Here is a 17428-nt window from a genome sequence, read left to right as displayed (position 1 = left end):
TACAATTAAAGAAATTTAAAACATTTTTCGAGTGGTCGGATTTTTTTTTGTCCTTTCCGCCATAACTGTGGACATGGAATTCTATTTAAAGGACCTTGCTCTCAGTTTTAACTACTATTTTTTTCTTATTCAAGAACGAACAATTTTGGAGTTCAGTCTTAAGATGATAACTGTGTGAATTGTTACAATACATGTAACTACATAGCTACTAGAGCTAAATTACCCAATCCCATTGCTACATGTACAATTAAAATCCCGCTTAATATATGGTTGAAATAAACAAATCAACGAAATTTCTAGATGTTCTATCATTGTTTATTGGTGTATATAATACAAAAATATTTTTTTCCTCTCTTATGGTTTAGATTTCTCTGAATTTCAACACATAAAAGTTATTTCCATCAGTAAACGAAAACACTGCTGTTAATTCAATTATGCTTTAAAAAGTCATAGCGAAAAGTAATAATTGAGCCGTGTCATGACAAAACCAACATAATGGGTTCGCTATCAGTCTCTCTACTTGTAATAGAGTTGGTAAGCGAACAGCATGGATCCTGATCAGACTGCGCTGATGCGCAGGCTGGTCTGGATCCATGCTGGTCGCAAACGCACTATGTTGGTTTTGTCGTGACACGGCTCATGAATATGTTTTCAGCTACGACCCCTAAGAAGAAACTGCACCAGTATATATACAACGTATAGCAAATACCTTATTTGAAAAACTTTAAAGAAGTTCAAAGAAGTTCACTTACTACACAGTTTCAGTCTTTTAGCAAGAGTCGTGGTCCTGGTTGTTTTTTTTTTTCTATACGGTACAGTACGGTACAACGGCTATTATTCTTCTTTACAAACACTCCAAGAATATCATGACTTACCTCCCTTTTATAATGTACGCCATTTGCACGTGGAAGAGATCCTGAGTGAAAGGTTACGCAAGTTTAAAGGAAAAACAACCGTGTAATCGGTAAATTTATAATATATTGACATTCATGTTTTGTAGGTATATCATAATATCTTCAGGAGCTATATTGACACGCTCCTAGCATAAATGCTAACAGACAAAGTCACAGTTTATAAGAATATGTATATTATAGACAGTCCATACATCCCCCCCCCCCCCCCCTCCACCTTAGTGCCCATACAACACAACTTATCTGAGATAAATGAAAAGTATATACTCGAACACGCCGTCTTGTTAAAATCTCATTCTTGCAAAATAACGGTGATGATCGGACATTTTGTTGAAAACGAAAGTACAAAACCTAAAACTTACTGTTCTGCTTTTAAGTTTAAAATTATCATTTATGCAAGTTATTTAAGATTGTATATAAGGTAGAAGAAGAATGTTAACATTTTTCTAGTAAAGAAGCCTCTATTGTTACAGAACTCGACATTGTTTTTGTTCCACAGCATGTCCTAGTAATTTAATTAAAGCTCTATATTACGACATTATGGCCACTAGGTGACCTTTTCGTGGTATAGGAATATGTAAGAGAACTTTTTTTTCAAAATCCCTTTTTCTTTTGGTTATCACAGAATAGTTGTTTTGGGGGAGGGGGTTTTATAGGCACTAAAGGGGATGTATGGGCACCAATAATCGGTATATTGTTCCAAATGTCAATTTTCATGGAAACCATATTGAGACAGGGAACCAGATTTTACTGATTCATCTTCTTTACTTATAGTACAGGGAACAGGAGTGTACTAATTTTTGATTCCAAAAAAATTGGGAAGTGAACCAAAATAACCTCAGTTGAAGAGCAGGCAAACTTATCACCCATAATTTTGCTTTACTTCCAGTAAAAGTTTTAAAACAAACATCACTTTTGAAGATAATAGTGCAAGCAGGCCCTTGGTGCACTAGCATTTATTATATAGACAAAATAATTTACACCAAAAAATAATTATAAAGAGACTAGGGATTTTCTACATTCCTCACCCTTTTATGTTTTGTGACAAGGGCATAATTTTTAACCTGGAACAAAGTGTGAATTTATTTCCTACTTCAAACAAAATCACACTGCAATCACATTACATCAATTACTTTCCCTGCTTATTGCAAGAGAATACCCTTGTATTCTTCATTTTTTAAATAATTTCAAATTATAATTTATAACCGGAGATGTCCCGGGCATCGATTTGATTCCCGGAAAAAAAAATCATGATATTTTGGCAAAATTTTTCATAAATTTTCTTAAATCAAATCTCGCACCTTTCACCTCTCGATCGTAAAAGAACATATTCTGACCCTGGTACACATAATACACAGGAACGTTGACACAAGTTTACAATATACAGCCCCCCCAATTATCGACTGTCGTCGATTCCCCTCTGCAATAGCTTTCTTCATGCATCGGCAATTAACATTCTCTGTTGAATTCGGCAGCGTTTAATAGTCGGGTTAATTAATGGTTTACGGCCCTTAACAATTATCGTTAATCCCCGGTAATCATTAATTTTTAGATCAATCGCTAACTTGCCGAAAGTCTAATTATTACAAACAATGTAAATATATCTATCAAATAAAAAATTAAAGGTGTCAAATAAATCACCTTGCTGTGTTTGTTTTTATGACTGGAAGAATTGCATTACGTGACATGTAGTAATTATCACAACTTTAAGATATAACGGGTGAACATCATTCACCGGGTTTATAACTTACAACTTACTTGCTTTTAGGGAATGATAAATGAAATAAAGAAATACTATAAAATGATAAATATGTCGACCTAAAAGACCACTTATAAAACTAGTAAGTTACCTGTTTATCATTAAAATTCAGGAGAAAGTCGTCCTAATTTAATAACGTTATTAAGCGACTCACACCCCCCCCCCCCCCCCCCCCTTTTTTCCACAACTGCCTAGACATCCATTATTGCCGCGATGAAAAGTGTCCCGGAAAGCTGTCCAAAAATTATGGCATGTATGTTTATAATATTTATTATTATACACTGTTATTATTGTACAAAATGTTACGTATCACAAAAGAGTCCAAAATGCTATTACACAAGTTTATATCCTCACACACTGCCTGTAAACATAATTTCATGTGAATGAAGGTTTGTTGAATAATAAAGTTATTTATGACAGTTCACTACTGTTATAATTGAATTTTTTTTGAATTTAACACATGATAATTAAGAACCTACAACTGAGTCAACCATTTTTCAGGTCAAATGACTTTAATATGACAATCCTTAATGGTCTTTGTAAATGCTTAACCAATTTGTTTGTTTTTTCATCTATGGAAATGTCAGTGCTAAATGATTTTTCACTTTATATAACAGAGGCTTATAAAAGGCCTCTTCCCAATTGAAGTTTTCTTAAAAATCATGCAGTTTTCCCCAAAAAGTCTGAATTTACACCAGCTTTTTTTCTTCCAAAATTTGCAATTAATGAATTTCTTGCATTTTTTTGACTTGTAAATGACCCAGAACTTGAAAGTCCAATTATTGTAATAAATACCAGTGTTTTTTGCTCTAATTGGCTTTAACTGTGTAAGTGCTTAATAGACTGTCTTCATACTTGGGTTTAATTGATTATGACATTGACCTTAATTTGACATCAACACTTTCTGCAATAAAAAAAAGATTATTTATTTATTGATTTGATGTATATTTAGGCAAAATAACACTTACCGGTATAACAAACATATCTGTAAAGTAATTCAGATATGACCATGACGTTTATATGACCTTGACTGTCAAGGTCAAATATTGAATTTAGCTAATAGATTGCCATAACTTTGTGATTAATTTAGGGATTTGATTTATACATGGACAAAAGAACCCTTATGACAAAACAGACATGTTGAATTATTCCGATATGACTTCGACCTTCATGGTCAAATAAATGAAATTTGCTTAAATCTTTATATTTTTTTTATTAGCTCACCTGTCACAAAGTGACAGGGTGAGCTTTTGTGATCGCTTTTCGTCTGGCGTCCGGCCATCGTCCGTAAACTTTTACTTTAAATGACATCTCCTAATAAACCACTTGGCCAATTTCATCCAAACTTCACAGGAATGTTCCTTTGGTGGTGACCTTTAAAAAGTGTTCAAAGAATTTAATTCCATGCAGAACTCTGGTTGCCATGGCAACCGAAAGATAAAACTTTAGATATCTTCTTTTAAAATAATCAAAGAGCTAGAGCTTAGATATTTGGCATGAAACATCTGCTAGTGAGTATCTACCAAATTTGTTAAATAAAAGCCCTGGGGTCAAAATTGGCCCTGCCCCAGGGGGTCATTGATTTTCCCTATATGCATATAGTGAAACCTTAAAAAATCTTCTTTTAAGGAACCCAAAGAGCTAGAGCTTAGATATTTAGCATGAAACATTTTCTAATGGGTGTCTACCAAGTTTATTCAAATAAAAGCCCTGGGGTCAAAATTGGCCCCGCCCCAGGGGGTCATTGATTTTCCCTATATGCATATGGTAAAAACTTAAAAAATCTTCTTTTAAAGAACCCAAAGAGCTACAGCTTAGCTATCAAGCCTGAAACATCTTCTATCATCTAGTGGGTGTCTACCAAGTTTGTTCAAATAAAAGCCCTGGGGTCAAAATTGGCCCCGCCCCAGTGGGTCATTGTTTTTCCCTTTATGTATATATTATGTATATAGTTAAAACTTAAAAATCTTTGTTTAAAAAACCTTAACAGCTAGAGCTAAGATATTAAGCATGAAACATCTTCTAATGGGTGTCTACCATTTTTGTTCAAATAAGGGCCCTGGTGTTAAAATTGGCCCCGTCCCGGGATCATTGATTTTCCTTATATGTTATTATAGTAAAAACATAAAAAATCTTCTGTTTAAAAACCCAAAGAGTTAGAGTTTAGATATTAAGCATGAATTATCTTCTAGTGAGTGTCTACCAAGTTTGTTCAAATTAAAGCCCTGGGGACAAAATTGGCCCGTGCATATAGTGAAACCTTAAAAATCTTCTTTTAAGGAACCCAAAGAGCTAGAGCTAAGATATTTAGCATGAAACATCTTCTAATGGGTGTCTACCAAGTTTGTTCAAATAAAAGCCCTTGGGTCAAAATTGGCTCCGCCTCTGGGGGTCATTGATTTTCCCTATATGTGTATAGTAAAAACTTAAAAAATCTTCTTAGAGCTAGAGCTTAGATATTTATCATGAAACATCTTCATATGGGTGTCTACCAAGTTTGTTCAAATAAAAGCCCCTAGGTTAAAATTGGCCCTGCCCTGGGGGCCTATATATACAGGTGAGCGATTTCAGGGTCATCATGGCCCTCTTGTTTATTTACAGATTTGATTTATGCTTGGACAAAAGAACACATATGATGAAACCAACATTTTGAAATATTCTGATATGACCTTGTTCTGAAATTGACATGTACTGTCAAAGTCAAATTATTAGAATTTACTTAAGTTGTTAAAACTTTGTTACTTCTTTATGGATTTGGTGCACCCTCGGACAAAATAACACTTATGACAAAACTGACAATGATGATTAATTCAAATGTGACTTTGACCTAGGAATGACCTTGACTGTCAATGTCAAGTATGAACTTCAAATTATGATTTGTTCAAGACTGATATATTTTCTAGGAGTATTCTTTAGGACAATATTTTTTCTTCAATATGTTTGTACCTAAAGAGTAAGAAAAAGTCGAGTGTGCTCCCTGCCAAGCTGTGGCTCTTGTTTTCATTTTACCCTCTGGAGACATGTTGCTTTAATACTGCATGTAACATATCTAATAATAAATATTTCCATCTTTCAAACATTTCAACTAGGAGAGGGGAATGGGTAGGAATGTCCGATGATACATTTTAAGACTAAAGGGGGTGAAATATTCTTGGAAGCAAATGTCCATGATACCACTTTAATCTCAAATAAACAATTATGTTCTACTATGATGATATATTTTATGAATTCAATGATTTTATTGTTCTTGCAGAGCTGATGGATATACTTGTAGATGAGTCGGAAATGAAAGACATGATAACAGAAGCTGGTGAGGCTTTTCTATATCATGATGTTCAAGAAGAACTTATACACTTACAGAATGACATTCATGATGGAAATGATGGGTCTGAAGGTGGTAAGACTTATAATGATGTGGATGTTGGACCTGATGGAGATAAAGGTGAAGATGATGAAGACGATGATAATGATAATAATTGTCTGGTTATCGATGAAGACCGTGATTCAGAAAGTGATAGGACTCAAAATCAAAGAATATTACACAACAGCAACTTCATGCATTTCTTATTTGATCAAACTCAAAATGTAGGAAAAGGGTTGTTAAATGATTCATTTACTTTATTAAATGATAAGATACCTAGCAGAAACAATTTATGTCATGATCACGATTACTGCTTTAATGCAGATGTAAACAGGTCAAAGGTGGTTAATTCAAACAATGTGAAAGACGTATCTAAGAACAAGAATGTTGTAGTGATGCAGAATCCATGTGTTGAGGGCTGGGACTTGCAGCAATCAATACGGAAAAGAAATAATGAAGATCCATGCAATGTAACACAAACAGATAATTTGCTACACAAGCAACTTTCTACTAGTAAAAAATTAAAGAGAGTTGAAGGAAACACAAATCATGAAATAAACGTTTGTTATAATGAAATTAGAGATAATCTTAAATCTAAAGGACAAATGGTTGAGACATCAGTGATAAAAGGAAGTAACTCAAAGCATGTTAAATGTTATAAAATACAGAATAGAAGTGGTTCACACAATGTTATTTTGGCATATTTAGGTGGGCAGAAGAACTTTGTTGAGATACCATCGGGTATGAATGTAAATCTCAATGCTGAGAAAACAAAAACCATTTTACAAGCAGGTTCATTAAAACCTAATATGAAAAGTCTAAGGCAAAAACCAACAGATTTAGTTCAATTGCATAAGCCAAATGCAGATACTAGTATATCTCTGACAGCAAAGACTATGTCTCCTGGAGAAAACACTGATACAAATCTGATCATAAAAACAAGTGATAAATGTGAACAGAAAGCAATAAAAAGTGTTTTGGATAGACGTAAAATAAAATCTTCAAAGGTACCAAATGAAGGACAAATATCAGGGACTACACCTGTAGTTAATATAGTTGATGTTAGTGAATGTTCAAAAACAGGAAGCTTTAAAGAAAGTAGACAATTTGGCAACATAAATCAACAGAAAGCAATAAAAGGTGTTTTGGACAGACGTAAAATAAAATGTACAAAGGTATCAAAGAAAGGACCAACATCAGGGACTACAGCTGTAGTTCAGTTAGTGGATGCAAGTAATGGTTCAAAAACAGGAAGCTTAAAAGACACTGGACCATTTGGCAACATAAATGAGGTAATATATAATACTTTATTGTATATGTAGAATCTCAGAGGAGTTGCCATATACAAATGTAATAATACATTTCATTAAACAAGTTTAAAAAAATTTCATAAGGGAGCCTTAGGCAGGCTTTGAAATATATTCTTTGGCTAGTTCGATAAAATTTTATATTTTATGACAAAAATGCGATAGTCATTAGATCATGTGCATGTTTGCAACATCAGTTAAAGCTTTTAGTTATGTAAATGTTGCAACCTTCAATGGTCAAGCACATAAGAGGAAGTGCAGTGCACAAGAACCATAACTCCATTTTGACAAATTACAGAGTTATTTCCTGTTGATTCTTTTCCTTGTCCAGAGCATAACTTGAAAAGTACTGGTTGGAATTCAAAACAATTTCATACAATGGTCAAGCACAATTAGAGGAAGTGCAGTGCACAAGAACCATAACTCGGTCTAGAGAATTTATAGAGTTATTGCCCTTTGTTACTTTTCCATGGCTTTTTTTGTCGAGAGCATAACTTTGAGACTAATGGTTGGAATTCAATATAACTTCATACAATGATTAAGCACATTGAGAGGAAGTGCAGTGCACAAGAACCATAACTCCATTTTGACTAATCAGAGTTATTGCCCTTTGTTACTTTTCCTTGTCGGAGCATTATTTGAAAACTACCTGTTGGAATTCAATACAACTTCATAAACTGGTCAAGCACATTAAGAGGAAGAGCAGTGCACAAGAACCATAAATCCATTTTGACAGATTACAGAGTTATTGCCCTTTGATACTTCTTCTTGTCCAGTGCTTAACTTGAAAATTAATGGTTTGAATTCAATGCATCTACGTACAGTGGTCAAGCACAATAAGAGGAAATGCAGTGCACATGAACCATAACACTATCCAGAGCAGTTATAGAGTAATTGCCCTTTGTTACTTTTCCTCGTTGCAGAGCATAACATGAAATCTAATGGTTGGAATATGATACAATTTCATACAATGGTCAACTCTTTCTTGACTCATTTAAGAGTTTTTGCCCTTTGTTACTTTTTATTGTCCAGTGCATAACTTTAATTAATGGTTGGAATTTAATGAAACTTCATACAATGGTCAAGGCAGTGAGAGGAAGTGCAGTGTACAATAACCATAACTCCATCTTCAGTATTTGTAGAGTTTTTGCCCTTTGTTCTTTTTCCTTGTCGGTGCATAACTTAAAAACTAATGTTTAGAATTCAATGCAACTTTATATAATGGTCAAGCGCATTGAGAGGAAGTGCAGTGCTTAAGAAGTGTAACTCTTTCTGGACTTATTATAGAGTAATTCAATAAAACTTCATCAATGGTCAACCACAATGAAATATACAAGAACCACAACTATCTTTAATTGCCCACAACCATAACCCTATTTCAATTCTTTAACAAGGTATTCTGTTACTAGTATTTTCCTCAGTTACGAAGCAACCTTGCTTGGTATTCATCACATTTACTGATAGTTTCAGTTTGATGAGATTAATTAATGTAAATATTTGCCTAGTCACCTAAAACAATGGTCAATAATGATGCTTTATTAATGGTTTAATCTGATTTTTCCTCCAGGTTTCAGACTATGATAAGAAAACAGAAACACTATTAAAGAAACAAATTTTTAACAGCTCCCTGCTTAGAAAAAGAACAGAAATGTCAACCAACACAACAGGTAATGTTGAACCATATGCAGTTGAGGAAACACAAATAGGCAAAGTCAGACTGGGCTCTGATGAGGTACAAAACAAATCTCTTTCTGGGAGTAGAGTGCCCAATGAAGTTTTAGTTACAAGAAAAGATTATTCTAGTAAGAGAGCAAGTTCTGAAGCAGAGATTGACAATCCTTTTGATGGATATATGCTACGGGACAGTGGAACAGACAGCAGAATTGATGTAAGAGATCAAGATAACAATATTGACATCGTAATTAACACAACTGATCCTGATGGAATGCCAAATGACAATGAAATTCCTGGTACTGCTACACATTCATTTGTTGATCCTGAAGCTTACACTGTTGAAGTAAAGGTCCTCGTATGTGAAGAGTGCTGTTCTGTTTTCAATAATGTCACAGATTATGATAAACACCTTCAAACTTGTCATGTGGATTCCAAGAAGAGTAAGATTTGTGGTGTTTGTAGAGTGGCTTTCCCAGATGTTAAGACCTTGCATACACATGAGTGCAAACGTAATACAGACTGTGTGAAATATATGTGTTACTTGTGTAAAAAGGTAAAGTATATTGTAATTTATAATCATAGTTCTTAAAGCTGCACTCTACACAAATGTACCATTCTGCTTGGCAATGTAAGGGAGAGCATCTGATTAATAAATCCAGGGCTTTCTGGTTTGATCTTAGTGTGAGGGGATAGTCCCTGTGACAATAGATATTGGACATTGAGTTTAATGGTCATTTGTCTCTCACTACTGATTCAGATCATAGATTAGTCTGTCACTTGCTGAGAGATTGGTAATTACTGGTTAGTTGTCCAGGAAAGCAGTTAAGGTAGATAGACCACCGGGTTATGACCCCAATGTGTTTCAGTTGGCGTAAAAAACATATAAATAAACAAACCAGCAGCTAAAGGTTCCAATCCCATCAGGGATTTTGGATTCTTTCATGCAGCTATCTTACAGATGGTCAGTGGTTCTACTGTGTCTGAAATATGGCACACAGAGGTACTAGTGGTCTTCCTCAAACAGTAATGCTGAAAGTCACCATCATGACCTTTACAGTGTTAATTTGACTTAAAATCTAACAACTATAGCTACTGGAGTATTAACTTCTTCTGTATATTTTGACATGTTATATGATACATGTAGTGTGTGCCTGTATAAGGTTAAATCTCTCTGTTGGGACACTATTTGATATTACAAAATGTAATTTTCATGAAAAGTAAAACAAAAATCTAAATCTAAAAGCATGTTGATTTTTACATTCTTTATGCAGAATTTTATTTACAAAATAAAAATTCTCACTGTCAAAAACTTTTATGCTATTCTTAAGATTAGTTATTCAATGATTTATGTCTTATTCAAGGATATTCTTTCATTAATTTATGCCTACTTCAAGGATATTCACCTACTTCAAGGATATTCACTCATTATTTATGATTAATTTAAGGATATTCGATCTTTCATATCTTTCATTTATGTCTAATTCAAGGATATTAACTCTTTAATTTATGTCTAATTCAAGGATATTCACTCATTAATTTATGTCTAATTCAAGGATATTCACTCTCTTGCTTATGTTTTCTAATAATGGAGTGAAAAAATAACATAAGTATCTCATTATTTTTGTAACACTTATACATTTATGTTTTATTGAATAAATTCTTTCATTTACTCATATCTAATTGCTGAGACTCTCTAATGCCTTATATTTGGAATTCTCTATTTCAGTTGCCTCAATATTACTGCAGAAATTATGTCTAATTCACAGAATGTTATGGTAGATTTATGATTTATTGTAGTAAACTTATTCGGTTAAATGCTTTTATAATTGCAGAAATTATTGTATTAGAATTAATTAAAAAAATTTATGACTAATTGTTGAGATATACATATTATATGTTATTGAAGAAACTAACTCATCCATTAGAGAATGTATTTCCAGTCTTATGGGAGAAATTCTGTCATTTGTTTGGATTTTATTGCAGATACATATAATTATGTCTTATTCTACTCATGCATGTCAGTTGTCTCTTTCATATAATATATAGAGATTATTGAATGTGTGCAGGTTTAATACTAAATTTTTTAACGAGTTTAATAAAATCATACGTTGAATAAAATCATGTGAGCCTCTGGCCAGCATACTACCGAAACATGTATTGTTTTATTCAACGAGTCCAATAAATTTAGCATTGAGTCTACACGAAGATAATATTCTATATATCACATAATATAAATAAGAACAGCAAACTGTCGTTTTTCGTTGACACTTATTGAGTTTATAATGTTTGAACGCAGAAATATTTAGCTGGACTTTTAAGCTTATACAATATTTAGTGTCTGTTGTACAATTTTGGTCAAGATTAACTGTAACCAACACCACTTTTTTCCTATAACCTATGAGGCATTGCTTTTTTAAGTGAACATCGTCGCCACTACCAGACAAGAGAACAAAACTCTGACAAAATTATGTCCCTTTTTTACTAAGAATTCGGTTTTAGAGTTTTTTTGTACCACCCGTTTTATGTCCTAGTGCTTTGAAACTTGTTAGTGACGATCATCCTTACTTCCAGGTGTGTACTAATAATAGAGCGTGTTTAATTATGGACAACTCTTTTTTTTTTCATTTGTCTTATACTTTTTATGTCTTTTTTTTTTGTAGAAATTCATGAAGCGTGATGTTGTTTTGGCTCACATGAAGATCCATTCAGAACCGAAAGAGTTTATCTGCGAGATTTGTCAAAAAAGTTTCCTTCATAAACACCATCTAGTCACTCACATGGATTCTCACACAGATTTCAGACCCTACAGGTGTCAGGTGTGTCCAGCTGCGTTCAAACGCAGTTCTCATCTACAAAAACACCAGTTACGTCATGGACCGGTGAGGGAGAGAAAGTTTAAGTGCCGGCATTGTGATATGAGTTTTTTTGATAACTACAAACGTGAACGACACGAAAAAGTTCATTCATCATCACCGAAAAAATTTGTGTGTGAGATTTGTAACGGAATGTTCTGGGAAAAATATATATTAAAGAGACATATGCTTAAGGTGCATTTTGATGATTCCAACGAAAATAAAATGTCTTCGAAAAGTAAAAGGCAATTTAAATGTGGAATTTGTGGAGCCGTTTATTATTGGAAAAAACATTTGGATACTCACATGACTTCTCATAGTGATGACGTAATTAACTCTAATGTGAATGTCTCTAACGTCAGTAACCGTGATAATGAAAAAGCAGGCGATGATTTATCAAATAAATCGGCTGAAACTGACAATCACGAACTCGCAGGCAGACTCACTGGCAGTGTCGATAAGGAGAAGGGAAAACCATGCAGCACCAGAGCTAGTTCAAAAAGAAAAAGAAAAAAGTTTAATAAAAATAAGAAAATGTGATGAAAATATTCATTTACTGTAATGTAAGAATGTTGTTTGTGAGATTATATTATTAGATCCGGCATATGTTTTAGGATATAAATACTGCTGACACCGGTGCCAGGGTGCTTAAGAGATAATAAACATTACATGTACATTATCTCTCACTAATAGGCTCAATACATCTAGTCTGCAATGTTCAACTATTTGGTTGAGGGATCTTCCTTTCCATAATTTTTATGAATTGTTGTTAAAAATACTCTTTGAATTGTTTAAGCGTAATCGATTTTCAACTATAATGATTTTCGACTTTCTGGAACGACAAGAAATAAATTTGTTTGCTAGCTTTTCTATTAAATTCATCAAACACAGTCCATATACCAAATGAGAAAACAAAATCCTCTGTAAAGGTCATTCCAATAACAGCTGCTGCATTTGAGCTTTATATTAATCGTTCGTGATTTGACTTGACAAGGAAATTTTTATGTTTCTATTTTCTTCATTTTTGTTCAATTTCTGGTATATTATGGTGACCTCTCTTGTGAAAAAAATGACCTCACGTGACTGGGGGTCATTATTCTTTTTAAAGTTATACATGTAGATCGATTGTCATGATTTCTGGGGATCACTGTACTTTGATACTCCGCACAATTGTGCCGCTAATGTTCATGATTTTCACTGTTCTTTATTCAGACAGTGAGTACAGATATTTTGAAATTTCCCCCTTAAAATGATAAATGGATTTGTTCAGATTGAAAGATGAACAAGTCCAATTAAAACTGATGCGTTTCGAAGGAGAAAATATAACATTAAACAACTGATATGATGGCTGTGACGTCGTCGTCGTTATCCTGATCGTCGTGCAAAAACTTTATTGAAGGACATTATTCAAACAGTTTAAGAGGTATTAACGCGAAACGTGAAATACTTGTTTATTGTGTAAGACAGTGGGCATTTATCTAAAAGCTATATTTTTAGGCATGCCCTTTTTTAGCATATTTTTTTTTTCTCAAAATTGCTTGGGAACTGCTCATTTAGAATAATAATAATAGAGTGGTCCACTATTACGTTGTAAAACCGTTATGATTTTAGCATATTGTTATTGTACAAGTTATTTCTAGCCAAGCAAATATCTTACAAATTAAGAGGTTATAATTATTCCACCTGTCGGCGTAACGCTGTACATTTTTTGAAAAATTGGAATCTTAAAAGTTTTTTCGCCTGTAAGGATTATATACCTGCTTTATCTTTTGTATATTTTTTGCATATTTCAAGTGATCATGTGTCTTATTTTAAATTATAAAATAACATTGCATTACATTTGATTACATAGAGGATATTTGTTTAGTTCAGTGTAAGATCGGAATACATTTCACCAAGTGAGCACCAAAAGGGCACAGCCACGAGTGAAATATGAACTTTTGGTGTTAACAAAGTGAAATATATTACAATTTTACACTAAACTAAACAAATTTTCTTTTTATTACATGCAAAGAAACGTTTTAAAAAGACATTTAACCTAATATTGAATGAAAAGCTCACCAAATAATAATACAACGTGACGTCATTTACGACTGCACTGCACTTCTATTCAATGAGATCTATCTACATGTATCTATTAAGTTTCGTGATGATATCTCAGATAGTTTCAAAGTTATGTCCAGGATAAAATTCAAAGTGTAAAAATGAACAAAGGGCAATAACTCCAAAATTAGACAAGGCTGTGTTTAGGTTCTTTAGCATTGCAGTTCTATCCAATGAGATCTATCTACCTACAAAGTTTCATGTTGATATCTCTAATAGTTTTAGAGTTATGTCCCGGACAAAAGTCAAAAAGTAAAAATAAACAAAGGGCAATAACTTCAAAATAAGGCAAGGCAGAGTTATGGTTCTTTAGCACTGCACTTCTACCCAATGAGACCTATCTACCTACAAAGTTTCATGTTGATATCTCTTATAATTTTAGAGTAATGTCCCGGACAAAGTTCAAAGTGTCAAAATGAACAAAGGGCAATAACTCCAAAATTAGGCAAGACAGAGTTATGGTTCTTTAACAATGCACTTCTACTCAATGAGATCTATCTACCTACAAAGTTTCATGTTGATATCTCTTATACTTTTAGAGTTATGTCCCGGACAATGTTCAAAGTGTAAAAATAAACAAAGGGCAAAATTAAAAAAGCACGACAGAGTTACGGTTCTTGTGCACTGCAAACCTACTCAATGAGATCTATCTATCTGCGAAGTTTCATGCCGATAAATCTTTTAGTTTTAGAGTTATGTCCCTGACAAGAAATGCGGAAGGACGGACGGACAAAGCGGCGACTACATGCTCACCCTTCGGGGAGCATAAAAAAGGACAATTTGTCAAACTAGTTCTCGTGACAAAATGTTTGGTAAGGTGCAATACCGACGATTTGACCGAGTTCAGCATACAGGCATTTACCATTTATGTGCAAAGCAATTGTTATATTCCATTCTTTATGTACTGTTTTACCTTTTCATTTGACTGTTAAGAAAGTTTGTGTACACATAAAATGAAACGTCACTCTTACACTATCATAAACAAACAGTACAGTAGAATGTCTTTAAATCTACATAAACCTACTTATCGTGTTAGTTAAGGGGCAATAGTATGTAAGCTTTAATTTATGAGTTATGCCCCTTTGTTCACTTAGATTATATTTTTGGTTAGAAGTTGCCGTTAACAGACGAGCGTAACTAACACTGTATAAGGTGCTCTTGTTTATATTTACAAGGTAAGGGTTAACTCTTTATTCATCTCCAGATATTTATCAACTCTATCATTAAAAAAACATATCTAAATAATGATGTACAATATGATGTAAATGGAAAAATATACATTATCCGGAGTTGCTTTATTAAAGGCACATTAAGCCTACAAAATGACTACATATTCCCTTCTTCTGTGAAACCCCACACACGAAATTAACGGGGGTATATAGGATTCATGATTGTCGGTCTGTCAATCGGTCTCTTCATGGTTTCATGGACGATAACTTTAGTTTGGAATGACATATTGTAATCAAACCTGACATATAGAAACTTTATGCGAAGACCTTGGTTGGTAAAGCTTTTGGACCCCCTGGGGCCAAGGTCAAGGTCGCTAGCTGTTACTTAAAATAGAAAAATGGTTTCCGGACAATAACTAGAGTTTGTTATGAGATATTGTAATCAAATTTGATATGTGAAGAATCTGGTTGGCATTGCTTTTGGACCCCCTGTGGCCAAGGTCAAGGTCACTTCTGCTTAATATAGAAAAACGGTTTCCGGACTATAACTGGAATTTAGAATGAGACTAATATAGAATCTATCATTGGGTTTATGAAAGGAATCCAACCTGGGGTATCATCTAAAATTGGCAGTCCCCCATAGGGGTTACTTCAAGGTCTGCTCGTAATTACAAAAATGTACCGGACATAAACTGTTAGTGAAATGTATAGCGATGATTCATGTTATTAACGACCGCGAATTACTTTGCATAGACTTTGTGGTCAAGTCACTGTTATGAAAATAAATAAATGGTTCTTGATCAATAACTAGAGTTAGATGATAATATGAACAATTGGTATATGCAAGTTAATAAAACGTTAGAATTAGACAAGTGTCCAAATAATAAGTGTTTAATTAGATATGAATTAGCTTTGTATATAGCAAGCTATATGTAAGACATGGCTGTATTGTTTTGACCTTGGGCAAGATCAAGTCATGTTGCTAAATAAAAATGAAAATGTTTCCTTGTCATAACATAAAGTTTCGGAATCAATATTGTATCAAACTTATAAATATGATCAGTCCAAGTGGATACTTTTGCCCGAGGTAAGTCATCCGTTACAAAAAGTAGAAAAAATGTTTCCATGGCAATAACTATAGTTTTGAATTAGATTTTGAAATCAAGCTTGGTATATAGCAAGCTTATGTGAAAACACTGGCTGGTATTGTTTCCCCCCCCCCGCCCCGGGTCCATTAGGGCAGTGTTGCTAAAAATGAAAAAATGTTTTTTGAACAATAACATTATTTAAGAATGAGTTATTATTATCAAACTTGATATTAAGCAACCTTTTGTGGAAACTCTAGAAATGAGATATTATAATAAAATTTGGTGTTAAGCAAGCTTATAAAAGGCCATTGTTGGGATTGCAATTAATTGAAATAATTCTTTGTAAACGATTGAAAGATTATAAATTATAGATTGAGTTCAAATTTTTCTTCAGACCACATTTTTTTAGAAAGTCAAAGTTGCTTGTGGGGGTATTGATCACATTCAGTGATAGCTCTGGTTAATTAAGGACAACTTGAGGTGCAAATGACCTAAACAAAAAAGCGTTGAATGTGATAAAGGTAGCAAAATGTAAACAAAGTAGTATTTTGACTTCATTGGACATGTTTTTTAAACAGCAACAAGGACATGGCATAAACAGGAGAAAATGTTATTTTCTTTAAACAGAATTTAACAAGTTATGTCAAACAGGAGTTCAGATGCTATTTTACAATTATAAAACGTAAATCGATATAGTTACGTACATGTACCAATTTCAAAATAATTATGACATATGATTCTATCTCGTATAGATAAAGCCACGTTAACATCTGCGTAATGAAGTACCTAAATGGGAAGGGCTTAATCTAATGTTGTGAGAACTTGTTGCCCAACCCATTTGCATTTTGATATATATATACTTTATTTGTATGCTATATTTGTAAACATGTATTAAATGCAATAAAATATGTTTAAACTAAAAGTACCTAAATCAATTAAATAGTTATTCATTAACGCAAGACTAAAATTAATGTTTACATCAGCATACTTGTAGTTCTCTGCAGCTGTAAAATGTCGAGTCCATCCCCCATCAACTATAGATAGTCTTAGTTCCACAGGAATTACGACTAAGATGTAAATAGCCTAATTATATTAGTAGAGATTTAATCATTAATGGAGCGCAAACATTCATAAATCTTTCGCTATCACTAAGATTTTCTGCTTCTAACTTAAACCCTTAACCCGCTGAAATTTCGACATGGAT

The 17428-nt window shown here is 33.4% G+C and overlaps 1 protein-coding gene across 1 annotated transcript; it reads left to right on the top strand.

Moving 5' to 3' along the window:
• Positions 1 to 880: 880 nt before the first annotated feature.
• Positions 881 to 13140, top strand: LOC132726285 (uncharacterized). Its single transcript, XM_060711593.1, has 4 exons — positions 881 to 964; positions 5924 to 7323; positions 8906 to 9565; positions 11673 to 13140. Exons 2-4 carry the CDS (start codon positions 5929 to 5931, stop codon positions 12402 to 12404), a joined length of 2787 nt encoding a protein of 928 aa, XP_060567576.1. The 5' UTR covers positions 881 to 964; positions 5924 to 5928; the 3' UTR covers positions 12405 to 13140.
• Positions 13141 to 17428: the final 4288 nt, after the last annotated feature.

Source organism: Ruditapes philippinarum, unplaced genomic scaffold (assembly GCF_026571515.1).
Source record: "Ruditapes philippinarum isolate M1 unplaced genomic scaffold, ASM2657151v2 ctg140_1_1_1_1, whole genome shotgun sequence".
In the NCBI taxonomy this organism is placed as follows: domain Eukaryota; kingdom Metazoa; phylum Mollusca; class Bivalvia; order Venerida; family Veneridae; genus Ruditapes; species Ruditapes philippinarum.
Note: the sequence above shows the minus strand (reverse complement) of the source record. Positions and strands in the feature narration are given on the sequence as shown.